The following is a 26,965-nucleotide window of genomic DNA, read 5'->3' as shown; positions in this document are numbered from 1 at the left end:
ATTTTGTGAGTGACCATGATCTGTGCTCGACCGGCCCTGTGTCTGCGCTGTGCGTGCGTCTCTATTGTGATCAGAGTTGATTATAGAACGAATGCTTGTCTGTCTGTCTCTCTCCACACTGAAGTAGTGACCAATGTGATGTAATTAACAAATCCAAGGAATACCTTTCTGGTCTCTGTTCTGGCTCAAGCTTGGGCTTTTTGTAGCATTTCTGGTCATTGTTCCTTTTGCACTCCCTCCCGTTTCCAGCAGGATGCTGCCCTGAACACCGAACCACAGCAATGTCAATCAGTCTTTCTGTGGCTGCCCTGCGAAGGGCGCTATACAAATAGTGATAAATTGACAAATTAACTTCATACACTAAAATAAACCATTGGAGGCTCCAGAGGCAGTTCAGAGGAGAGCAACCAGACTTATTCCAGGTCTGAAGGGAATGTCCTACTGAGAGACTGAGGACCTGAACCTTTTCACCCTGGAACAGAGGAGACTACGTGGGGACTTGATCCAAGTCTTCAAAATCATGAAAGGCATCGACCACATCAAACCAGAGGAGCTTTTCCAGATCAGCAGGGACACACGCACCCGGGACACAAATGGAAATTGGGCTTCAAGGCATTCAAGACAGAAAACAGGAGACACTTCTTCACACAGAGAGGCGTCACAATCTGAACAAACTCCCCAGCGATGTGGCTGAAGAGACAATGTGGGAACATTCAAAAACAGACTGGATAGGATCCTTGATCACTTAGTTATTAATGGACACCAAACGAGCACGATGGGGCGAATGGGCTCCTCTCGACTGGACACTTTTTTTTTATGTTCGTAATGGGCACAGAGGAGAGAAAAAAATCTGGATGGCAGCTTGTTAGAGGAGAAAATAAATCGCAGGGGGACCACCATCTTAAAGCCTAGGCCAAATGTTTGCCCCCCCCCCCCCCGCCAGCCAGTGTAGCTCGGTACCTGCAAGCAAACTCACAGGGAAAACAAGGACTCGGACAGCAGTGCAATCAAACCATTCAACCAGATACATCAATCATAAGGCAAATTCAACCCATAATACCACACCCGCCCCAAAAGAGCTGCAGAGAAACGGAGGCAGCAGTGCTACATGCGTTAAACTAAATGCACACAAGCCTGTCATTAAGCCCAATCAGCCCTTGTTCCTCCCTTAGGCACCCAAAAATGTTTTGAAACAATTTGGTGAAATCATGGTTACCACGGTATGTCGCAACTACAACTCTGGATTACACAAAACCCCGACCCATAATTAATATAATAATGATAATGAAGATGTGACAGTAAGCCTCACATGCGCACTACATTCTCGCACTGAATTTAAAATAGCGGCCTGTAATGGAGCAGAATAAAAACACGGCCTGCAGCTCGGTGTAATCCCGCGGTCTCCCTGTAGGTGGCAGCATCCTACATCTAATAAGCCTCTTCACTGGATTTATTTATTTATTTATTAGGGAGGGAAACTTAATCAACATTTTTAAAGATTCATTTTTGTTTTAATGTACAAGTATTTTCATTTGTATTTAAACTTTAAAGCAGACTAGTTGTAGGTCTAAAACCTCCATCACTGAATACCAGCTCGATGTGACGAACGGAGCCAGACCGTTCAATTGGAATAAATAGTAATAAACGGGTTTGAATGAAACGGAAACCAGCAGCAGACGCCTCTTCCCAATCGTCCACATGCACTGGGGTGAAATAATACACACTAATAATACAGAGAGCAGTGGCTGCCCTGCGAAAGGCGCTATACAAATACATGTGGAGGGTCTGTCTATATTTAAGAGTATGGTTCTTATAGTAGTAGTAATTACCTTTTATGATTAGTAAATGATGCTCATAGCAGGCGCTGACAAACACAAAGCGGCAGAGAATAAACCTCAACCCCAGCCGTCCCCGTTTCTTCTTGGCGACTTTTCATTGGTTACGAGCAGGAGAAATGCCCGCCTTCGCTTTAGCAGAAGGGTTTTGATTGGTCCAGTCCCCTGTCCATCTATTTTGTGTGGGCTTGATCCGCGCTTGCTGATTGGCTCAGTCATGTGTCACTCCTCTTTTTTTTGGACAGGGTCGGGGTATTAGAGGCGGCGCGCCGCAGACGGAGGAGATGTCCCGGGTAGAGTGAGCGTCCTGCCTGGCTCATTCATGTATGTATGTATGTATGTATGTATGTATGTATGTATGTATGTATGTATATGTGCATGTGTGCCACAGACCTGTCAAGGCTTGCAGAGAGCGGCTGGAGATCACTGTGCTCGCAGAGTAGCCAGCTTGCGTAAAAAGTTTACATGTAAGCCTGTAGTAGTGCGTGTGCATGCATGTAGTTGCTCATATGTGTTTTTCCTCTCTAGCCGCACAGGAGTCTGCTGTCCGTCCGGTCCTGCTCTGTGTCCGCGGCGGTCAGGAGGACAGACGCGTAGTGTGTCCATTGCACTGGAGCAGAGTGTGTACATACGTGTGCGTGTGTACATACGTGTGCGTGTTAAAGAGAAGTCTGTCTCTGACGTCACTCACCGGACCCCCGCAGCGCCCTGTCGTCCAGCTCTAATCCCCATGGCGGACGTGTTCGCCGGCCGGGTTCTGCTCAACCGGGACGGGGAGCCTGTGGACCCCGACGCCGCCCTGCGCAACAAGGTGGTCGGGCTGTACTTCTCCGCCGGGTGGTGCCCGCCGTGCCGCGACTTCACCCCCATCCTGTGCGACTTCTACACGGAGCTGCTGGAGGAGCAGGACCCGCCGGCGCGGTTCGAGCTGGTGTTCATCTCCTCCGACAGGTCGGCGGAAGACATGGTGCAGTACATGCACGCCCTGCACGGCGAGTGGCTGGCGCTGGCCTGGAGCGACCCGTACAAGCAGTGAGTCCGGCCGGCGCGGACACTGCGCCCGCAGCGCTGGAGTCATGATGAGCTTAATGTGACGTGCAGTGGCAACTGATACAGCTGGATCCTAACGGGGGCTTCCAGAGCTTGCATGGGATGGGGGGCCACAGTAGAAAATGCACCACCGATGACAAAATGGTCTCCAGTCATACCTTTTTATTTCCTGTACATTTCTGTTAGGGAACATTTATGAACTTTAATTGCTGTTTTATTATTTCCCCCCAAATTACATGTGCAAGTTGTAACAGATTTTTTTCAGAAAGTGTAAAAATATAGTAAAAGTTCAGAAAAGGGGGGGGTTGAAGGTTAGCTTTGGGGGCCGCACTTTGGGAAGCTCTGCTTCATAAGATGCATCCTTTATACAATTCGGTGCTTAACTTCAAACTGCTACTGTTTAAAAGGCTCTGATTTAGCTCATTATTAGTTCAATTAAGGGTTCAATTAAGTAATTGAGAGCTGGGTTGGAACAAAGCAGCGGTGGGGGGGGCTTTGCAGGACCAGGGCTGGGGACCCCTGGTTTTAGAGTTATTAGTGATGTGAGCTGGGACATCAACGGGCTCTTTTACGTTTTCTGGTCTTCGTGTCCATTTATATGTGACCCCGGGGTTGTTCTTATTGTTGCTCTTATACAGTGCTAGGTTGGCCGGGTAGTTGAGAGCCTGTATCGATGTGGAAAGTGTCTGTGAAGACTGAACCGAGGACGCAGGAGCAATAAGCGCGTCTGTGGCTGGGAAGGACTGCAGCTGCAGCAGCGCAGGGAGGTCTGATGAGCAGGGCTGGGTCACAACCAGCAGCACAGAGATGCGACACAGGCGATAAGTGCAGCGGCAGCGTGTACTGCTGTGTGGTGTAGTAGTAGTAGTGTATGCGTAATTGAAGGTGTTAATTAGAGTAAGTGACTTATTGAACTACAGTGAAGCTCTCCTGTCTCTCTGGAGAAGAAGGACGGGTTTAATGCAATGCCAAGGCGCTGTAGTGACGGGCTGTGTGCTTCTGGCGATTCAAACGGCTGGTTCAGAATTGGGTCTAAATCACGTCCAATGACACATCCCATGTACTTGCAGCTAAAGGAGTTTGTTACCCCCCCCCCAGCTTAATCACCCTGGCAGGCCTGCGGGGGTAACCTTGTCTAAGGGCTTTAGCGTCGGCCTTAATGCGATTAAGTTTAAAATAGACCAGACCTCGATATCCGCATAAAGCAGGTGTTGGTTCTGCCTGTTTTCAAGTGCCGAGGAGCCGGTTTCTGTGGACCCCAGGCTGTGTGGAGGCCGATCGAGCCCCCAGCTGCCCGGCCCTGGCACTGTCTCCAAGATGCAGCCCGGAGGGGTGTTTCTGAGAAGTCATTTCCACCAGAGAGCAGCCCTCAGGTGTGCAACAAAGCACAGCACGACAACCGTGTTCATCTGTCAAGCCCCAATTAAAGACCAGAACAAGGAAACGGCCATATTACCACACAGTCGTGCAGTGTCTGTGAAGTGCTGTTTATACATCGATATTTCTGGCTATGGAGTATCTGCTGCACTTTGTCTCTCTAGCCCTGACATTAGACCCAACTAAACTTAAATCTGAGTCTGCTTTAGCAAAGGTATTGTAACTGGCCCACCCAAAATTGTGGATTGTGCCAATCTTTGATTTTTGTGTGTATTGGCCGACTTTTTATTGTGCAGCCATATTCTTATTTATGAAGCGTTTGACTTGAGTGTACAGCCTGTGGCAATGCAGTTGTTACAGTTCGATTTTGTGTTTCTATGGTCTGGGAGTCGAGAGGAGCCCATTCGCCCCATCGTGCTGGTTTGGTGTCCATTAATAACTAAGTGATCAAGGATCCTATCCAGTCTGTTTTTGAATGTTCCCACATTGTCTCTTCAGCCACATCGCTGGGGAGTTTGTTCAGATTGTGACGCCTCTCTGTGTGAAGAAGTGTCTCCTGTTTTCTGTCTCGAATGCCTTGAATCCCAATTTCCATTTGTGTCCCCGGGTGCGTGTGTCCCTGCTGATCTGGAAAAGCTCCTCTGGTTTGATGTGGTCGATGCCTTTCATGATTTTGAAGACTTGGATCAAGTCCCCATGCAGTCTCCACTAGAAAACTGGAGTAGAAAACTGTTTTCACTACACATTGCGCTATTTGTGGCTGGTCGTGTGTGTGTCGGGGGGCGAGGATGCTCTGCCTCTCTGGCTGGGGGGGTGTGGTTGCTGTGGTTTATTACTTCACTGCTGTAAACAGAAGACCGACGCAACAAGTTTATCATGACTAGATCTCTGTGTGAAGCCGAGGTAACGGCAGCTTGTTTACACAACCCCTTCGGCGCCGCTGGATCGGGCTGCTGGGCAACTGCAGCTCCCTTCTCCCCGGGCTCGGGACGTCTGCAGCTCTGGACCCCAGGAGGGCGTCCACACCAGGGACCTCTGAAGGGCCAGGATGTGTTCAGTGCTTTCTTTTTAATATACTCTCACCTTGTGTGTTCAGACCTCGCTCGTTGTTTCTCCCATTCTTGTGTCCGTGTGTGTCTGAGTGAAAATGCCCGTGTTCTTCTTTTGCAGTGAGTTAAAAAAGAAGTACAACATCACGGCTGTCCCCAAGCTGGTGATCGTGAAGGAGAACGGCGAGGTGATCACGGACAAGGGGCGGAAACAGATCCGGGAGCAGGGTCTGTCCTGCTTCAGGAACTGGCTGGAAGTGGCGGAAATCTTCCAGAACTTCCCCGGCTAGAGGCACGTCGACGCTCGATGTGTGCAGCACAGTGTGGGGGGCTTTATTTATTTTTTCACATCCTTGAGATAAATATATTTTGTAGATGTCTATGCAAGTATCTTTTGCTAACTTTTTTATGTATGAATATAAATGATTATACATTACAGAGACCAAACTATTTTTAGATTTGCACTTTCAATTTTACTTGGGGAAATAAATGATATATAAGACCAAACGCCTCTTTTATCAGCTGTTCAGTTGGACGAAGTGCAGTACGGTCTTACCAGCGGGAAGCTGTGGAAATGGACTTTGTCAGGATTGTAAAACGGATCACAATGATCATCGTGTGATCAGCTGACGGGGATTTCAGTCTGAATCCAGACCGATCTGACTGGCTGCTCCTGCTGAGCTCAGTGGCGCTGTGTTAGTCAACCAATGTCTTCCACCAAAGCCAGACTGCTTTTGAAGCTTCCCAACCACAATGTAAAGGTCTCTTTATGAGGCTGCGTAGACTGTGCAATGCTGTTCTAGGTATACAAATCGAATAAAGTGACTGTGCTCTTATAAAAGTGAGGCCGACAGCTGTGTGTTTGTGCTGTTCGATTCTTCGTGACCAGCAGAGAACCTGCCGTGAGTTTCCATCGAGTACTCTTCACTGTCCTCCGATGATTATTCTCCACTTGACATGATTGCGGTGCACAGTTTCCCCACGTTATTGCTCTTGATTAAAGATGTCATGTCCTTTAGTCGCATTATATTAATACTCACACGCTGTCTCCAGTGAGTCAGCCCGTGTCTACGTTGAAAAGCATTCTGAACTGAACTGAACTGTTGGAAGCTTTCCTACATGGGGTTAATATAGTGAAGCACAGACGATGACTTGTAGTGTGTGTGTGTTTTTGAAGCCCTGAGCTCATTCAATTCTGCTGTGATCAGCTCTGTGCCCTGTGAGGGACAGAGGGTGTGTGTGTGTGTGTGTGTGTGTGTGTGTGTACACTCCAGTCAGGTAAATGCACTGGCTCTGCTGATGGTGCTGTTCAGGTACAGGGACACCCAGCAGTGAATTTAGTTGAAAACTGCACACACTGCGTTTCTCTTAAACTGCTGGAAATCTCTGCACACAACTAATTGGAGATCAACTGTGTAGAGAAGATTGGCACCATAACATAACTCATCAGGTCATTGTGCACCAACCCCAGCTACATTTACTGAGCAGCTTATTGCAATGTGTAATTGTGTTAAGCATGACTTAATTGGCATGCACTTATGTCAGCACGAATTTCCGGAGACTCGGGCTGCTGCAGGGTCACATACTATGTAACAGAAGCTTATTGTTCATCTTCCCTGCCTGGGTCGGGTCTGTCCACACCTCTGAACACAGGCCACACACCCCTGCTGTAGCGCAGGACAGAGCCGGGTCATCGGCGTCTGCTGCTCGGCCAGAGGAGCTGCAGGGTTTGCGTTTGAGCGGGGAGGGTTTCTGGTTTGATGTATCTCTACCGAGGAGATGACTGATGCTCAGCGAGTCTGAGTCACATCTTTAGTGCACTGACCTCTTATTGCAACAAATTGAAGTTCCTGTTGTGTGGTAGTTTGATGCAACACACACATTTCTTTTCCTCTCCTGAGCAGCTGTACTGGCCCAGCACTGACAGGGTTTGCGTCGCCGAAGGAAAGACTTTTCTCTCCACACAACGCGAGTACAGTTTCTATTGAACACTGAATTAGAAACGCACTGGTCATTCTTGGAGCTCCAAGGAACTCTGGGAAAGATAACAGTAAGTATTATCCTGCAGTTTCTCCCTCAACAAATCACAACAAATGAAATAAAATAACAGATACTAAAATGACAACTGGCGCCCCCTGATGATAGTAGATGTTTAGAGCACTTGATGTATTGCTTTTGAAGTGTCTTTGTTATAAAGGGTTGCTTCTGTTAACAAATTATTTACTTTAAAATATATTATAATAATATAAAATTGTAAAGTAAAAAATTGGCAAAAGTCTTAGATTGTGAGGGAGCTGAGAAAATTAGATACTTTTTTTGCTGCAGTTTTTAAGAAGTAACCAATATCCTTAGAGTAAAATGTTTCAGATTTGTAACTCATAGAATATCTATGAACCTCTCCCCCTTTAAGAAAAAAGAAAACGGAAGGTGCGTTTAATTTAATATCAGAAACCACAAAAAACTAATCTCAACTACTCTTACTCTTTGGGTTTTGATCACTAGGGGGCGCCAGCGGCCTGAACAGACGCGAGAGTTAACCTGCGATCCCCGTGGATGCCAGACGAGTATATTGAATAAAAGGTCAAGTGTATTAATGTCGTTTAGCCTCGAGTGCGAGGGACTCAACACCCTTCTTATTAAAAAGCATCAACCATGGTAAAGACAGTTCTTCGATCATTCTTCTGTTACTCTCTTGACAACCTCATCCCTTCAGCCTCCAGGGGCGATCTGTTAATGAGCACAACGTTTATGTAACCACATGATTATTTAATGTTCCTGCGGCTGTATGTTATGAAACGAGAAACCGTGTTTATCCCAGGAACAGCCCTTCTTAAAGAGGGTCATCACAACACGTCCCCGAGGAAAGGGTTAACAGGACAGCAGCTGCTCAGTGGGAGGGGAATGGCAGCGTGGGAGTTAGATCTGTTTCATTAAGACATCTGTGAGATAACGCCCAATTCATACAGTAACTAACTATTAACACAATACACACAGTAGTAACGGACACAATCGTCGGAGTTCAGACTCGAGGGTTTCACTTTCTCAGCTGAGCGGTGGACCGGAGCGCAGGGCATCCCGAGACACGAGCGGCGATGACATCTGCTGGAGGGGGAGGGAAAGAAGGCCATTTAGCATCTTGAGAATAAGCATCCTTCTCCCACGATCGATTTGAAATCTTACTGGAGAGCGTCCAGGGGGATTTACAGAACCATTGCCAAGTGCCAGATAGAGGAGGATCGGGGATATGATAACGTTTGTTTCAGAATGAGCCATTGTGAGCGAATCAACAAAGTCGCTAATTTAGAAAGTTAAGAGGCGTCCCTCTTATAAGCGCGTCTTTTTTCATCTTGGTGTCTTTATTTGTGCGTCCATGAAGAAAGCTCTTTGTTACGCAGGCTGTTTTTGAGCACTGGGGCTTATCAGCTGGTCTGCAGTGCTCTTCCTGTTGTCGAGGTTTCTCTGCGCCCCATTGTTGTGGAAATAGTTTCTGCACACTTCTTTATGTCAGGAAGAAAGACAGAAAAACATTCTTTCTGTATGAAATTCCAACCGCCATCGCTCTGCGGAGAAGACCAAATAAAAAGGCGTTCTCCTTCGTGTGTCTGCTCCGTGTCTGTAAGAAACACGACGGCAGTTTTGCCTCTGCCCATCACCCAGCTGTCTCCTCTCACAGGCTGCTCCACAGCTGGAGTTTTATCCTGGACACACAATCCTGACATTGTCTGCCACGGCCAGAGAGGAATTAGGGCTGGCAGACGTGCAGTTTACCCGGCCGTGTGTTTTCACGCATTAAGGTCGCTGGCTTATAACAGGAACCCGTCCGTGCCATTCGTGGTTCAGCTGGTTGTTGTGAAACCCGTCACAAACAGGGCTCTGCTGATCTCCAGACAGGTCATAGCCGCACAATCTGAAAGCCACAGGCAAAGGTGACGCACTTCTAGCACATTTCAGTTGAATTCATGCTCTTTCATTTGGGCGTATTGTGCTTATTCTGATCATGTGTTTTATGTGCACAGGTAACAACATCGCTGGTTTTGTATCAAACTATGAGTTCCTTAGTGTTGAGCTCTCCCCGTTTCCTCACGTAAAGAAATAATACAATGGAGATGGCCACCTCAGCAGCTTGCCTGTGATGTTTTTGGTGGTTTGATGGCGTAGTTTAAGGTTTGCTCCGCAGCGGGCTGTGTGATCAGAGAGGCAGCCTTGCTGTTCCTGTTGTCGGCACACCCCCCTCTCCTTTGTTTTTGCTGTGTATTAAAGCATACGGCTGCCTAATGGGCTCCGCTGAGGAGCTCTATTCAGTCCCTCGGGGGAGCCCGTTTTCCCCTGGAGCACTCTCTCGAGCCAATGAAACCCGAAACGCGTCGCCGCACACAATCCCTCCGACTCAACGCTATTTGAAGCTGCGCAGCCTGCCTCTTGGGGGGGCGGGGGGTGGGGGGTGCGCTCGAGCCAAACCCGAGGGGGAGACGAAGCAAACGGCTTGTTGAGAAGCGGCTCAGCAGGGCTGGGACTGGGCCAGATGCGGCATTGCACACACCACCGTTTCAGCCTCTCACACTCACACTCTCTCTCTCTGTCTCTCTCACACACACACTCTCTCTCTTACTCTCTCTCTCTCTCTCTTTCTCTCTCTGTCTCACACACACACACAAGGGCCATTGACAGCACACAAAGAATCTGCCTCCTTGCTGAGAAAACCTGTGTCTCCTACTCAGGGTTTTCTGTGCCCATCGGGGAGAGCAACTGTAAAAGCACTATTTCCATGTCCCTGTTCTCATACATGGTTTTGAATTTGCCTTTCTTTTTGTGTGTCCTGATTAGATGTTGGTCTGGGAGCCTCAGATCCTGCACTTTTTGTGGCTTGGCAGGTTTTGGACCCGGTCAGTGTTTCGGTGCGAGACACAATTCAGTGTGCAGCGCAGGAGCATTATCAAAGCTACTTATCAGATTTACACCGCATGTGGTCCCGGCGCTCTGAGTGTCTCCTCTTCAACCTTGTGTAGACCGAACCATGAACCCGTAAACATGGGCGAGTGCCTGGCTGATCGGTGACAAGAGCGCTTCAATAATCACGCATGTCTGTTCTTCGGTCAAATCTATGTGTGAAGGAAGTGTTTCGATGCAGGTGTGAGTTTCTCCTGTACCTGAGAGTCTTTCCAATGAACCAGACAGGTGCCGGCGTGTGTCTCTGAGCTCACCTGTAGGCTGGGGCCTGTCAGGAACACCGCTGACTGGACTTTGGGACCCATAACTTGATCTGTTATTAATAATATTATTCTTAAAGGAACCAAACGTGTCCTTTAAAGAAAAACCTTGTAAAGCAATGGATTGTATCTGAAGCGTTAGAGAAGAGCATTCGTCTTCATTTGGCCTCTAATGGAACAGGAAATGAGTTGTGCGTCCAGCAGGGGGATTCCAGGAGACGAGAGGACTGTCTTTCTGAAGTGCAAACACAGAGCTGTTGATACACAACACACAGCCAAGCCTCGTGAAAACCTGTGACGCTGACCTATACAAATATTTGCTGTTTTTTTAAATATAAAATTAAAAATATATATTACTGGAAATGTAGCATTTTATCAAAAATAAATCAATAAAAATAACTCAATGCTGGTGGCACAGGATTTAACAACCCGGCCAGCGCAGCGTCTTGCTGTGCGGCTGCAGGACTGTGACCGATCCCAGCGCCGGCCCCGGGAGCTGAGCCACCTGCGACGATCCCGACGGGACGCTGGCGGGACGCTGGACGCTGGGTGCAGGCAGTGACGAGATTCACGAAACACACAGGATTGAGTGTGCTCTCCTTCAGCGGTCTGGGTGGAAAACACACCCACTAGGGCTCCACGTAGACACGGCGGCCGAACAAGAGGCCTTCAGTCTCGCTTCCCTGCGAGATCAGAGAGCTCTGTGCAGAATCAGGCCTTGAGTCTCTCACAGACGGCCGTGTTACGCACCAGCGGGGGGTTCTGCAGGGATGTGGCCCTTCAAGCTCAAGTTTCACTCAAACCTACCTCCCCGAGTGGACGGCAATTACAAAGGAATTACACGATTCTGTGGGTATTTTCCCACTGAATCTCTGTTTATGGAATTTGTTGTTAAAGCAATGTTCTGGCAGTCCGTTGCTTACGAGCAAACCCCGAAGTCCGAGTCTGTGTTTTCCATAAGAAGAGCATAGATGAAGTCTGTCTGCTCGAGGTCAGGGGTTCAGTATCGGCTTTTTCTTCGCCTTATTTTTTCATTTAGTTTCGTTGGCCCTATACGATTTTTGCTGGAGACCATTCATTGCCCCGGCTGTATTATTGATTGCCTCTAAATATCTGACCTGTTCTGGCAGCCAGAATCAGGTCAGTAAAGTGCATTGCAGTGAAAAGCTCGTGCTGCGGACGGTCAGTGGAGCAGAAAACAATCAGAGTGTCTTCTGGACCCGGGGATGGTGGGTCTGAATGTGCAGGATCATTATCAGCAGGGCAATTACCCGCAGTCCCACTGGGGCCACAGAAAGCTGTAACGTGCTACTGGGCACTTTTCAGAAGGAAGACGGTCATTAAACAAGCTTTGCTGAAATGCCAGGAGGCACGGAGACAGCCCTGTATCTCCACACTGGATGGCAGCGATGCAGCAGAGGATCTCTCGACTTCAGCCCTCAGAGCTCACTGAAAATACAGGAGCTGCTACCGAGGAAAACGTAGAGGGTAAAACAGCCAGACAAATCCTAATTCACCCCGTATGAATGACCCCTAAAAGCAAACAAGTGGAATGACGTGGACATACACACACACACAGGCTTTCAAATATTTGAGTAAGCAGTGGCAGGGAGCTGCATGGAGCAAAGGGCTCGTTGTGTGAGGCGTTCAACACTGAGCTGTTGTAATAGAGGCATCAGCTCAGCCTTTATAGCGGCTGTGGGAGGAGCTCCTCTGTCTCTCTCTCTCTCTCTCTAACTCTGCCTCCACGGGAGATACAGTTTCAGATCTGCACGCCTGCCGAGCCGGGGCTGCTCTCACTCCCACGAACTCAGCACAAACACACAGTGAGGAGCTCTCTCTCTCTGCGGTGGGCCGCCACACTACAGTGGGATTAACAACGGGAGAGTGGGGGGCAGGTGTGAGGCTTCTCCGGCGTGTCTGTCTCGGGAGGGCGTGCGGCCGAGTGTCTGGGGTGAGTAGAGCTCGAGTGTGTGCCTGGCTAAGGGACAGTGGGACAGTGGGTCTGTTGTGGTTGCTGATGGGTCACAACATGCACAACTAATCCCAGTTCTTGTGCCAAGGCATGACTTAAATACACCTTTCTGTCTCTGTGTGCTGATTACAAGCCTCCGTGTGATGTGCGGCTCTGAGTGGTGAGAACAGTTTTAATTGAGAAAGTTCTCGTGTGAATCTGAAAGCGCTTCACACGGTAACTTTGTGTAACTGACAGTTGTTGTGGTCTCTGAAGAGCCAGAGGAGCTGCACGGCAAGATAAAGACACTGGAAGTATATTCACAAAGTTAGATGCTGGAAATTCGCTTAATTTCTGATTTCAAAATGACACTGTTCAAACATGCGGAGTGCAAATGAACCAGTTTTACCTCTGTGAAAGCAATGAGTGGACAGACATGTTCCTGTATATTATATATCTTTATTAAGGTTGATGCATTTCTCAAAACACTTCAGTCGCCCATACGCTGTGTCTGGGTCCGTCAGGGATTTGGCACTGAATAAAAGAAAGGTTAAGAGTTCTACCGTATGTAGCAGTATTCCTATATCGATATCTATGTGCAAATGTGACTTTAAAAGCTGGCATGTGATCTAATGATTGCTATGTCTCTTTATCTGGTGTAGTCCTGTCAAAGTATGGTTTTACAAATATATACAAAATAATAATATTGTGCCTGATAATAAAAGCACAGCCTGAGCTGCAGATGTAAGGACAGATGTAGTCACAGAGGTATTTGAAACTGTGTTACGCTGTCCTTTATTGAGATATATTTATTCATATTTATATTCAGAACTGTACAAATTCCAGTTCATTGACCATAAATGGGGGGAGGTCACATCTGTGGCACTCCAGGCAGATCCATGCAGAAGCAGTGAAAGCTGAGCACAGGACAGTACAATACTACTTTACCTTTCAGGACATATCGCTTGCTGTAGAAGTCTCTGTTGTAACTGCTGGGCTGTGCAGACCATGTGCTAATTAGTTGTAATGAAAACAAACACTCCTTCCTCCCCCTCTCTTCACCTCGCTGTGGAAAGAGTATTATAACACACACACACACAGGCATTTGAGAGCTGACGAGAGGGGATGACACAGTCTTCCCGAAGGACGTCTGGTTGCGCAGCAGTGTGTGCAGGGGTCTGAGCAGCCCCGTCCAGTTATCGGCGAGATCTGTGGCTTCAGAGGCACCGATCTGCTCAAGGGAGGGTCCAGCCCTGCAGTTGCCCCGGAGTGAAAACAACTCCACAGTACACAGCTTTCCACAGTACACAAACGCAAAGTAAATACAGAAACGCTAGATAAAGGGAAACAAACAGAACCTCTTTCATGGGGGGGTGTAAATATATGTGTGATAAGGCAAAACAGGGAACTTGAGCTACATGCACAGATTTCGATTGAACGTGGAGAGATGTTTTTGCCGCTGTTTTCTATACATTTGAAGTGCTTTGCCCTTCCCTGCACGCATGCCACACAATCAGGTCACTTCACCTCATTAGCCGGAGGACCTGACTTCCCTGTCCCCGCCAGCGCTAAACCCGAGCCGCGTCACAGTCCTCCCACAGCGCGGCCCTGAACCCCCGAGGTAAAATATTAAGCAGTCTCCCGCGGAGGAGCTGACAGCCTGCATTTGTGTCTGGCTCAAATGACCAGCTCTCTTCCACCTGGCATCTCGGCAGGACAGCGTCATGGCTTTCGACAGCACCACTCTCTCTGTGCGCCGGCCCACCCTGCGCCCTGCACACACGTCAGTCAGGTGTATCTGAAACGCATGCATTCGTGTCCTAAATGTCCAGGTTATTACCTCAAAAAACAGCTGGTGAAATATCAATCCTGCACTTCCACTTTTCAACATTTCTCTCTTAATTTAAAACGAACACAATTAAGATACGAATCTGGCCTGGTGTGAGGAAGCGTCCGCCCCACTCCCCCTGACGGAGACCGTGGACGCACTGATCTGGGGGACACTGTGTCCAGAGGGGTCCCCTTCAACACCAGCTCTGTGGAACGGTATCTGTGAACGGTGTCTTAGGCTCTGTGTTTGATAGGATCTCCTCAGTCTAGATTCACTAAATATCTCTACATGAAGGCAGCATAACAATCTTTTCATTTGTGACACAGTTTCTTTACTTGTCAGAGTTCGATTTGAGGATCAATAGGAAGGAAATAGGACACACACACACACACACACTATTCGTTCTTTATTTCTGCGGTCGTCTTCAGATGAGCCACAGTTGGGCAGTGTGTCGCTCGCAGTCCCGGTAATGGTTCCGTTGTGCGACACTTAAATCCTGGAAATTGGCTCATAAATGTTTCATGAGGAAATGGTCCCAGAAACAGCAATCGTTCTTGCGGGCTGCAGGGGGTCGTGGCAGGGCAGTGCGGATACAGGCTGTTTACTTGTGACGCTCAGACTCCCGGCTATCACCTCGCAAAGACAAACGCCTGCTTGGTGCTCTGATGATGTTAACTGTATCAATGTATACTGTGCCACATAGACACGAATAAATGTAGAATATATGTCTTCTAAGCCTACAAATTGTAAAAAACCCCACATCAAACAGCTAGTTCAGTGAATGTTAAATTAATGCATTAGTTTTAGACCCATATATCTGCAGTGGGTGGATGTGAGTGAAGCTTGATTCAAATCTGCATTCTGTTGTCACACTTTATGCTGAACAAATGATAATAGTTCTCCTTTAGCAATTAGAAACCTCATTTTGAACCCTTCTATATTTGCATTTTCTGCAGTATAGTTTGCATATATTTTTATATATATATATATATATATATGTGCAAAGCTCCGTTTCATATCAACTAATGTATGGAGAATAATAAGGAGGAATACAAAACTGCAACATTCAGATTCGATTGGGATTTTGTTCTTCCCCAAAATTGCTTTTGCATGCAGCTATAATAGGAATAATAACACACAATACTGAAACTATAGTACGCTTCTAAGTATACAGTTTGTCCCATTGCAGCAGACAGTGCATGCATGAGTGTGGTATTTGCCTGCAGTGCTTTGGAAAGGTCTCTTACAGCAGGGCGAGGGGAGGCCGTTTCACACCCCCTCTTCAGTAAAACAGGCCGGCGTCTGCAGCACGTCTGAGACATCGGACCCATTCGTTCAGTAGAGAGGCTTCAGTGTCCTGCCATGACTCTGCTGTGTTTCTGTAAAACCTGGAGCTCATGTATATTTAAAGATCCTAAGCAACGGCACGGCCTTCTTGTTCCTGCATTAATTAATAATTTAATTGCAATGTTTAGTTCCTTTCAAGGTAGTGAATATATGCGTCCGTCCTGTGTTTCCCATTAAGAGGGAAGAGTTTTCTCTTTTTCCCTCATTAATGGTTGTCGGGTAGCTGTGGCCACAGTCGTGGAGAAGCTCTCTGTGAAAGTATGTGCTTCCTCTGCCCTCAGGGGATCCTGGGATTGTTATGTTGCTTTTCTCAACTACTCGATGTTTTTCTCTCAGATTCCTGAGATTGCATTATATCTCATTCCCATTGCTCACCGGGGTATATTGCTGTCTGCTAGGGGTTTCTTTGGGGCTGCAGTATCTTCTCTGCACTTTAATTGGATGAATGTATTCCTGGAGTTGTTCGGGGGTGATTGCAGGACAAGCTCGTATACAATGAGTCACTTGTTTGTTTGTTTGTTTGATGTGTTGTTTTCTTTGTTGCAGTGTGTATAATGTTGGCTTTGATCGGTGCTGAAATCCAAGTACTGGGTTTAGCGAGTGGGCGTAGCGGCCTGGTGGACCCTCAGCTCACCCTCTCGCCAGAACCTACTGCTTTCTGAGAACCGAACCACGAACACGGGCGGCTGTTGAAGCAGCAGACGCCCCGCTCTGCCTGCCCAGACTCTCTCAGAGCCAGTTCCTTTCTCTTCACAGATTTCTGCTTTTAATTCAGTGGTTGCAAACGCCACTCTGCAGCTCCTGATCACCGGGGATCAATCGCAGTGCCTCCGATGATCGCCTCTGTGTTTGAAATCATCATCAGTCACATTCTGCCTTTCCCCACACAATTAATCTGCAGGATTACATTCACTGGAAGTCGTTTGCTTTGGCCCTGTTACTCTTTGGCTTTTCACAGCTGCTGCGTATTTTTCATTCTCTTTCCTGTTTTTCAAGCGATTGTGAAGGAAACTCGAGGCTTCCCTTCGATTCTGTCTGGTGAAGCTGGGTTTGAGTTTCAAAGCACATTTCTTTCATCAGTCAGTCGGTGATTATGTGAAGATTGTCTGTTTGTTTTCATGTTGCTTTTGTATGTTACATTCAGGGACATACTTGTAGATCATGCTTGAACGTAACGAGCCAAGCTTCCCCTTCCCACCGCGCAGGCACAGGCGCTGACCGCAGGGCTGCTGTGGTTCTGTCTGGTTTCAGAAGCGGCCAGTCCGTCCCGAGCCATGCGACAGTCAAAAGGGACAGAAAGGGAAGCAAAGCACAATGCTGCTTGGGAAAAGGGCTTCTTCCCCGTTTAGTTAGCGAATTCTGCCTTCTCCCGTGCGTGATCTTTCCACACACCCTCACAGCCCAGGTCTTTCTCTGCAGGGCCGGGGCAACCAGCTGGCCAACAATAAGATATAATCATCACAGAAATTAAGCAATTAAATGTTTTAGGGGGGCCCAGGGAGACTGTGTGTCTCGTGCGTTACTTACCATTGCACTGGCGTTGCTGCTCTGGTCCACGCAGTGTTGTGTCCCTCCAGACAAGACCCGTACAAGGTCTGCTGGCAGTCCATTGGCAGTTGTGTAGTGGTGATGGGGGAATCTGCAGTGGAATCCCACACAAACCATTATCTCTCTTCAAAACACTGTTGTTTTTATGGTTCATTTACTTTCTGTGTCCTATATCAAGGCCAGACCCACCCTTTCAGGAACTCCAGTGTGATACTGAACATTAAATAAAACAACATGCTGTCTGTCTTGCTGCATTATAACTTGAATAAAAAAAAACAGAAAGACAATGTTGCATCCCCACAAATAGTCTCAAGTCTTTCAGGAAATACTCTAAAAATAATCGTTGTTCTCACTTGGCGTGATTATCAGTAACAGGATGAGGTTTCGAACAACAGCAACGCCTGTGCGATGTTGCCGTGCAGTCATCAGTCCGGCTGCTGAGCAGGAGGCTCTTCTGTCACCTTGTAAAACACGGCAGCTCCAGACAGACGCCCTGTTTTGGGCTGACGTCCTGTGCGGCCTCAACACACACACACACACACACACAGGAACACAAGCGGGTTCATCACAGAGCACAGCTCCCCTAGGCTCAGGCGACTGAACCCAGCTGCTCTCTTCAGTGCGTCTCCTCAGCTGCGAGACACGCAGTGCAGATGGTAAAGTGCGGGTTTGTTGGTATACTAGATTCCTATCAGTCATTGCTGTGAATGTGCATCAAGACCCTGGTGAGAGCGTTCTGCGGCCCACCGGAGACTCCTCTTCTCGACGCCACCACTGAAAACTATAACGAATGAACTTGGAACGACATGCAGCTGACTGTGCAGCTGGAGCGCTATATTCCTCGCCGCAGGTATGCTGTTATTTTACCATGCTTTACTGTGTTTTTATCATTTGTTTGACTTACATTTGTCATGAATACAACGCCAGCATGTGGGCGAATTTACAGTGTTGGGGAAAAAGCAGAATATCCATCAGCTGGAGAAAAAGCGGACTATAACAATAACAAACTGAGTCGCGCCCGTCTGGCCCTGAGCTTCCGATGAACAAATATATGATGTGTTTTGAAAAGCCAGATTCAGACCAGAATTTTAATTCAAATGGTGGAACATAAATATGTTTCCAAAACCCTCCACGCCCTTCCCTCCAGGAATGTTTTCAAGCCAAGGGTCAGCTCTCCTCTGTGTACCTGCTCTCAGTTCTGTGAAGCTCCTCTGTGTGCTCCTGCAGGCAGATATCTGCACACGTCCACGATGGCCATTAACGAATCGACTTGGAAGAGCAGGGGTTTGGAAACAAAGCTCTTTTGTTTTCACTGTACGGGGGAACTAGAAAGTACTCTATTTAAACTAATGAAATAAAATAGGAAACAAACCAGACTTGCGCTCCATGGTGAGGGAGCTGCAGCGACTCGGTGAGGAAATGAATCAGAGGTGATCTCAGTTCACTGGCGATCCTCAGCGTTCGGCTGCAGCAGGGAGCCGCACTGTGAGAGGTTGCGTTACTCTCTGTGGACGTACCGGACCGGCTTGCCAGACAGTGAGTCAGACGGCACCCGGCTCCAGATGTGAGGCTCGGTGCCTGGGCCCGTTCGGCAGGGTCTGGGGTGGCAGCCCCACCTCAGTGCCTGTTCATAAAGAGCCAGGTTCTTGTGTTTTGGCCCGGAGGTGGCCAGTCAGCCTGCTGAGCACATTTGGCCAGGCTGACGAGGGGCACTGGGACAGGGCAGCTGAAACCGGATCCGGCGGCGGTGACCGGGCTCTGCCGGAGGAGCGGCCTGCTTGTCCCAGGCTGATTCGCGGTGACCGGTGTTTGGTCCCTCTGGCAGTGTTTGGACTGTTTCTGTGGCAAGGACCTGCAGGTGGAAAAGAGGGTGGCCCTGAGAGGCACAACTGAGATGGAGCCATTGAAAGGCTGCTGACTCCCTTATAGCGGAGAGGTGTTAAAGGAGCCGGGGACCCACCTGTCCGTCAGACTCTCCCTCGTCCCGTTTGGCCGCCCAGGAGAAGGGTCTGAGGACTTTGCTGCTGGAGGGGTTTTGATGAGCTACTCTCAGATCATTTTGCAAAGGTTTACAAGCAGCTTTAAGCAATTTGTGTCGCTTGTTCTTTTGGGGCGGAAGTGTCCAGATGTGTTTGGTGTGTTTCTTATTGCAGGACTGCTGTTGTGAAGGGTCCTCGTATTGTAATGTTTGTTTTTACTCAAGACAGCACACTGAGGTCACTTCCCATTTTGGCGGTCTTGGCCTTGTAAATGTGATATCAACGATGTGGCCCCTCCAAAGACCCCTCTTCGTCCATTTGAGCCCAACAGTGACAGAAGTGGGTGTATAATTAGTTTTTTTGCCACATTCATTCGAGCAAAATCATTTCCAAAATAAGGTCTTGCAGAAAATGCCAGAAACGAAAAAAGGAAGAGGTTTGTAAACCGTTGCATGGGAAATGTGTTTCATATTCCGCAGCATTTATGTTTTTAGAAAGCGACACTTTCTTTAGCGGAGAAGACCTTGTGTGTCAATGGGCATCTGAGAAACAGGGCCCTCCATCTCACTGTCCCGCCTCAGGAGCACAGTGCTTCGTTTGCAGGACAGCAATGCCTCGAGTACTCTTCAGACCACAGCGCTCCTCTGGGCTCAGACCGGGAGGGAGTTAACGGGAAGAATGCAGTCGACACTCGCAGGGTTTCACATGTGACCGTTTACCAGGAAACTAATCTGAACCTCGACTGAGATCGCGGTCTTGATCGATGGCATGAATGACAAGGAGCAGGAGGTCTGTCCACTTGTGATATTTTGGTGATGACTTGATGCTTGGATGTTTCGGATAGCATTGGGGGGGTTCCCAAAAAGGGGGTTTTGAGACAGACTTGAGAAGCACCCCCTGGGTTGTCTGTCTTGATAACAGCTCAGTACTTTTAGGAAACAATCCACTTGAATTGGAAGCTGGTTGTTTGAAGGACAGTATAAAAAATGCATGTGAGCTAAGAATGCATCAGGGAGTTATTTAATCCATCTGGGTCGAGACGAACAGCACGCTGCTCTGTGTTGGCACGGATGCCGAAGCATTTGAATGGATTTGCATTTGCTGGTTTTGTGTTTGTTTTAGGGGAAATGGTAATGCATCGATTCTTAATTGGCACACAACCACTGCCTCCATTCTCACCCTCGTCTGGGTTACCGAGCGAGTGGGTTGCACACACAAACTGACACTGTCTCACACACACACGATTTCAACTCTGTAGCTGTACAGCTGTATCTTTCCCGGTCTGACCCAAGGGCCAGTCTGTCAGCGCCGGGCAGCACCGGTGACCTGGAAAAAACATTGCACAAGTAAACAAAGGAAGTGGACATTGTTAAGTCAAGTGAAAATGTCGCTATTAATAGAGAAACGCCGGCAGGCCAGAGAAAATTAGTTCAGCTCCTAATCGGATGCTTGTCTCCACAGAGTTAAGAGAGATGCATTGGATACGTGGGTCCGTTTTCTCTTCCTCCTGCTCTTTCCACTTTTGGTGGACCAGGGTCAGTTAGTTTAGTCGGTAGACAATGTCTCTACTGTCTGTCAAGGGCTGATTACAGTGCGGAGGAGCGTCTCCACTTTCTGATGTCATTTTGCAGACTTCACTAATGCACTGCAGAGACAAAAGTATAAATAAATAGATGAGTAAGACACATTTGCAGTTTAATCTTCACTCTGCTCAATTGAAAGTCTTTTGTATGGAATGAACTGGTTTAGTACACGCTCTGATTAAACATGCGCTGCTTCCGCTTTCAGAAGCTGTCCTGTAGATTATGCAAACGACTTCCTCCGAGTGAGGAGAAAAGGCAGGTTGTTTCATATGCAGGGGTCATTAGTACAATATCATGCTTCAGTCATTCAGTTCGCCAGCAAGGCAACCCATAGCCCAGAGGTTTTCTCGCAGGTGTTGTAGTGCCTAAATGTTTCTGCTATACAATCTATCCAATCTACATGTATACAGTCGTACTCAGATATTGAGATATTGCCTTGAACCGAAATCATTTAAAATGGTATTTAAGAACAAAGGAACACAAGACAGTGTCCAATCTAGAGGAGGCCATTGGCCCCATCGTGCTCGTTTGGTGTCCATTAATAACTAAGTGATCAAGGATCCTATCCAGTCTGTTTTTGAATGTTCCCACATTGTCTCTTCAGCCACATCGCTGGGGAGTTTGTTCAGATTGTGACGCCTCTCTGTGTGAAGAAGTGTCTCCTGTTTTCTGTCTCGAATGCCTTGAAGCCCAATTTCCATTTGTGTCCCCGGGTGCGTGTGTCCCTGCTGATCTGGAAAAGCTCCTCTGGTTTGATGTGGTCGATGCCTTTCATCATTTTGAAGACTTGGATCAAGTCCCCACGTAGTCTCCTCTGTTCCAGGGTGAAAAGGTTCAGTTCCTCAGTCTCTCAGTAACACTCACAGATAATAAAGCATGCTTTGATATATTTATTAATCTTTTTCTTTTTTTCTTTAAACTGAAAATGTTCTAATTCTTGTTGATGAGAGAGCTAACTGCTTGCACTCTCGGTAAGATATTAAAAACACTGAACGTTCTTCAATTGTGCCGATGAAAACGACTCAATTGGGCTCACCTGCCATTCCCTTGCAACACTTTAATTGGGTATGTTATTGGAAAAGGAGAATGCTACCAGGATATCCAGTGTTATTAAAAAGTTGTGTCAGTACCGTAAAGACTCGACGTCAGAGTTACTTCAGATGTAATTGGAAATATTGGCTGTGTGTGAAAGCAGTGATTAGCGATAGATTTGTAAAGTTGGCTGTTTCATCGAGCCACCGAATGAAACTTCACGTCCCTCCCGTGGGCTCAGTATACGGCTCGGCCTCTTTCACTGCTTAATAATAAACAGTTGTTGAATTTGGGTTGAACACAGTCTGTCCTTTGACTTTCCCAATGAAGTGCTCGGTTTCATCCAGCCTGTTAAGATATATAGTCCAGCATTCACTGCTAACATAACTAATCCTTTCACGAAACCAAGACTCCGCCAGTGCTGTAAAAGGCCTAATTGTGTGGTGAGTCAACTGACACACACACACACACACACACACACACACACACACACACACACACACACACACACACACACGTATACACTGAGGCAAACTCAAACACATGCATGCACTCACACTCTGTGGTAAACTCTCTCTCTCACACACACACTGACACACACTTACACACATACTCTGAATTACACACACACACACATTGAAGCAAACTCGCACACATACACACACTATGAATTACAAATGCACACTCAGAATTACACACTCACACGCACACACACACGCACACACTCAGTGCTTCTGGCCTTCGGGGCACGACAGTGGGGCTGTTCTCTCTGCACTGAGATTATTTGACCAGGGACATAATTTATTCACAGAACAGTTGTCTCATTGTTTGGTCCTGAAACTGAGAAAAGGAAAAACGACACATAGAAAAGCACACGTAGTTGAATGTGAGTGGATGATATTTATCCTGCAGCAGCAAGTTTCGAAGCGGAAGCTAGGTTCCTCGTTTTGATTTCTTCTTGCTCTGCTGCAAATCTCATTCTTTGCTTTAGTAGCCAAAAACTGCAGCTTTGAAACTTTGGTGATATCTGGAGTTCACCTTTAACAGCTAAAAGGTTTATGCAGCAACAAAGGTGCATAACAGTGTGTTAATTAATGTTCATTCATTTAAAACAGAAACTGTGCTTTCACTTGGCTTGTCTTTATCCTTAAATTTGAATGAATGGTATCGCTCCAAGATCCAGAAGTTTTTTCTCCTCCCAGATAATGCATAGAACTATATGTTCATTTAGACAAGATAGCAATAGTGAGATACCATACAATTGAGTGCCCAGGAGTTTAATTTGTCTTGAGGGATTTTACCTCTGAGTGACACTCATTAAACTGCCAGGGCTGAGTAGATATGACACACATTTAAAGAGTCTCACGCTGGGAAACTGGGAAACCTGGGGACACGTGCGTTGTTGGCATCACAGGATGAACCTCCGAATATTCAGTTCAGTGACAGTTGCTCTCGTGGCAGAGACAGGGAGACGTGACAGATAACTCTCGGGTAAAATAATGAAATTAATAATTTTCAGAAGAGCGACATGGTTAGAACCTGATTACCTGAAGTCAGTTTTATTTCTTTACAAACACAAGTGACTGTGTAATTTGTGGATGTTGAGTTAGGAGTGCAATGCAGAGGAACTCCTGGGGAGGCCAGTGAAAACCCAGGAGGACTGACCATACAGAGTGCAGTATCTCATGTGGCCATTCCCTGTTTCTCTAACACCGATCCCACATTCGAACAACACACGGCAGTCCCTCCTCAGAGTCGCACGCACCGGGTGTCCTGTTCCTCGGCTCCTCACAGCTCGACAGATGAGTGTTTCAGATTTTCAGTGTTGTCACCACGACCATAAACAAATCTTTGTGTCGAATCTGTCCTTGTCACATATCTCAGGACATGGATCAAACCGTGGTTAATTAATTTGATTATTTGTATGCTGGTTAGTTAGACGTCAGATTAAAATGTCGTGCCAGTCAACGTCCATCAACATGACCTTTCTGGGTGCTTTCCAAAATCCCTGTGCTTTTCTCAGCATCACATTTTGTTTTAAAGAGCCGTGAATAAAAGGATCCTACAATATCCTTAAAACAGACTAACTGAACCCATTTCCACTCACCGGTATAGTGTTTATGTGCTATTTCTGTCCCACAGACAATCAATATCCTTTCCAGGGAAAACAATGGGTGGCCATGTGTTCTTCTATACTAACATCAGCCTCTCAATGAGGATTAGCTGAAGCCAGAGCTACATGACTAATGCACCTCTCTCATTCCTCTCCAGCTACCAGACTGGAGCCATGATGTCAGACACTCATCGTAGTGCAGGAGCCAGATGATTTTAAACCTCAGTTTGAGGAACCGACTCTTTCAAAACATCTCCAGGCAAAGGGAAATTAACTAACTGTGTGGATCCTTCGGGGAGTGGTTATTGGCGCTGATGTAAAACAACAACAACAACAACAAAAACAGGAAGATTTAAATTGCTGACGGAGAGAGCCAGACCCGTAATACATCTGAGGATACATTTCCATTAAACACAGTGTACCTGGGGACTCCTCTTCTTTGGCTCGGATATAATTGGAGTTTCTGGTGCACCGCAACCATTAACCAGATTGAAACCTTTATGAAATACATATTTCACACACACACACACACACACACACACACACACATACTTCTTCGCAAACCGAAGTGGGATACCAACATGATGAAATTACAGCATTAAATACAGGCTGAAACGCACCATTCAATGACGGTCAAAAGAGCTAAATCTCTGTCTTAAGAGGAACTCAGACACACTGCTGACAAACAGCACCGCTCAGCCGGATGCAGATGGGTCTATCGGACTTCACAAGCCTTTACAGGAATATTTGCCCCAAAACACGCCCCTGACCTGACGGGGGGAGACTCTGGCAGTTGTCCCATGAGAGTGTGCCGTGTGAATATGGCCATCTGTAACCCCCCCACACGAACATGACTGAGACAATGATGCCTGGTGATGCCGGTTGTGTGAAAGGCATTCAGTGTAACCTGGTAGAACTGACAGCAGGCTTGGTGTGAGTCAGGCTCTCACAGCAGACTATCTTTAACCAGTTGTGCAGGACCCACACCGTTATAGACTGGCCATTAATATTGGTATTATTATTATTACTATAGTCCTGGGCTGACCGCTGTGTTACAAGCGGGCCGTTTCCAAGCGGCACTGAACTCGTTCCGTGTGCTCGGGGATTGGGTTTAGATGTGAGACAGGTGGAAATGCATCCGATCCAGCCCCCCAGCTGAATCCACAGCAGTCAGCGGCGCCGAGCAGCCGAGCGCAGTCCGAGACCCCCCGGCCCCTGATGCAGCCTGCGGCCGCGCCATGCTGAGGAGAGGCCTGCTGGGCTGGCTGTGCCGCGTGGGCGTCCTCGCAGCGCTGGTGTGCTGCTGCCTCTCACTCGTCTACGTGCTGGCCTGCAGCCCGTGGGCCGAGGCGGGCCGTGCGCTGGTGCCCCGGGGCCACGGGCCCACGGGGAAGGAGGGCTACCAGGCGCTGCTGCAGGAGAGGGAGGAGCAGCACCGGCACTACATCGGCAGCCTGAAGAAGCAGATCTCGCAACTCAAGGAGGCCCTGCAGGAGCGCAGCGAACATCTGAAGAGTGTGCAGGACGCGCTGGAGCGGGCGGGCGGGGCCCCGGTGCCGGCGGCGGGGGGCGGGGGCGGGGGGGCAGCCGTGGCGCTGATGGACGGTGCGGGGGAGCGGAGCCACGCTGACCTGCAGGAGTTCCTAAGGACGCAGCTGAGCCGCGCCGAGGTGCACTCCGGGGCCAGGCTGGCCAGTGAGTACGCCCTGGTGCCCTTCGAGAGCTTCACGCTTCAGAAGGTGTATCAGCTGGAGACCGGGCTCACCCGGCACCCCGAGGAGAAGCCCGTGCGCAAGGACCGGCGGGACGAGCTGGCCGAGGTGCTGGAGAAGGGCCTGCAGGCGCTCAACGCCCCCCGCGACGGAGACAGCGCCCCGCCACCCCGCGCCTACACCCAAGCAGACTTCATTGAAGGTGAGAGAGCGCATCTGACACCTGTGTGGCTCTCGTGTCTTTTTCAGTGTAAATCGTCCTTTGATGTTCTTGCCAATTTCTCCCTTCAAAAGTGTGTTCACTAGTGATGCTCAGGGGTGATGCTCAGTGGTGATGTTCAGTAGTGATACTCAGTAGTGATGCTCACGGGTGATGTTCAGTCATTCACTCAACATATCATGGTTCATAGCAAATGCATATTGTTTATAAGCTCGAATGTGATGTAAATGTAAAATTGTCTCATTCGTCTAAAGGGTTAAAAAAGATGACAATAAATCTGATGGAAGGTTTGGTTTTAAATTAAAAGTGTTATATTTATTGATATGATTTATATTGTTACTGAATTGAAGGGCTATGACTTGCTGGCCGGATTAATGGATCCTGCTGTTTCCTTTTCAAACCTCAGAGAAGTTTCAATAGCAAGTAATGCCTGTTTCCTTCCTGCATTGATCAGATGTGATGTAAGATCAATACCTGAGCCGTTCTCTTTATTAGACTCATTAAACAGCCGGCCCTGACATCAGCGGGAGCCGAACTTAATTGTCTACCTGCCTCGGATTTACAGCGGCATACCTCCAATCTGAATAATTAATAAGAACATAATAACATAAGAAAGTGTCCAATCGAGAGGAGCCCATTCGCCCCATCCTGCTTGTTTGGTGTCCATTAATAACTAAGTGATCAAGGATCCTATCCAGTCTGTTTTTGAATGTTCCCAAATTGTCTCTTCAGCCACATCGCTGGGGAGTTTGTTCAGATTGTGACGCCTCTCTGTGTGAAGAAGTGTCTCCTGTTTTCTGTCTTGAATGCCTTGAAGCCCAATTTCCATTTGTGTCCCCGGGTGCGTGTGTCCCTGCTGATCTGGAAAAGCTCCTCTGGTTTGATGTGGTCGATGCCTTTCATGATTTTGAAGACTTGGATCAAGTCCCCACGTAGTCTCCTCTGTTCCAGGGTGAAAAGGTTCAGGTCCTCAGTCTCTCAGTAGGACATTCCCTTCAGACCTGGAATAAGTCTGGTTGCTCTCCTCTGAACTGCCTCTAGAGCAGCGATATCTTTCTTGAAGTGTGGAGCCCAGAACTGTCCACAGTATCCAGATGAGCTCTAACTAGTGCATTGTACAGTCTGAAC

At 47.8% G+C, this 26,965-nt stretch overlaps 2 protein-coding genes across 3 annotated transcripts in view; both read left to right on the top strand.

The window, feature by feature from the left end:
* Positions 1–2,462: 2,462 nt before the first annotated feature.
* On the top strand, positions 2,463–6,156 carry nxnl2 (nucleoredoxin like 2). The gene is made up of 2 exons (XM_066711622.1): positions 2,463–2,867; positions 5,433–6,156. The coding sequence occupies exons 1-2, from the start codon at positions 2,566–2,568 to the stop codon at positions 5,599–5,601; spliced, it is 471 nt and encodes a 156-aa protein (XP_066567719.1). The 5' UTR covers positions 2,463–2,565; the 3' UTR covers positions 5,602–6,156.
* A 4,790-nt stretch (positions 6,157–10,946) lies between these two features.
* csgalnact1a (chondroitin sulfate N-acetylgalactosaminyltransferase 1a) overlaps positions 10,947–26,965 on the top strand; it is a 35,192-nt gene continuing 19,173 nt past the window's right edge. Inside the window, exons 1-2 of one of the 2 annotated variants that reach the window (XM_066711620.1) lie at positions 10,947–12,472; positions 24,064–25,819. In XM_066711620.1, the coding sequence (XP_066567717.1) occupies positions 25,144–25,819 (676 nt within the window). In that variant the 5' untranslated portion in view covers positions 10,947–12,472; positions 24,064–25,143. Of the gene's footprint in view, positions 12,473–17,035; positions 18,049–24,063; positions 25,820–26,965 lie in introns of those variants that run through there. The other variant, XM_066711621.1, reaches the window with a different exon arrangement.

The sequence above is a fragment of the Amia ocellicauda genome, chromosome 8 (genome assembly GCF_036373705.1).
Source record: "Amia ocellicauda isolate fAmiCal2 chromosome 8, fAmiCal2.hap1, whole genome shotgun sequence".
Classification (NCBI taxonomy): Eukaryota; Metazoa; Chordata; class Actinopteri; order Amiiformes; family Amiidae; genus Amia; species Amia ocellicauda.
This window is presented reverse-complemented; position numbering and strand designations above follow the sequence as displayed.

Excerpts from the sequence above, each read along its gene's own strand:
- nxnl2 (XM_066711622.1), top strand. The coding sequence starts at position 2,566 with ATGGCGGACGTGTTCGCCGGCCGGGTTCTGCTCAACCGGGACGGGGAG. Across the intron at positions 2,868-5,432 it reads TGGAGCGACCCGTACAAGCA|TGAGTTAAAAAAGAAGTACA; the intron begins GTGAGTCCGGCC and ends CTTCTTTTGCAG.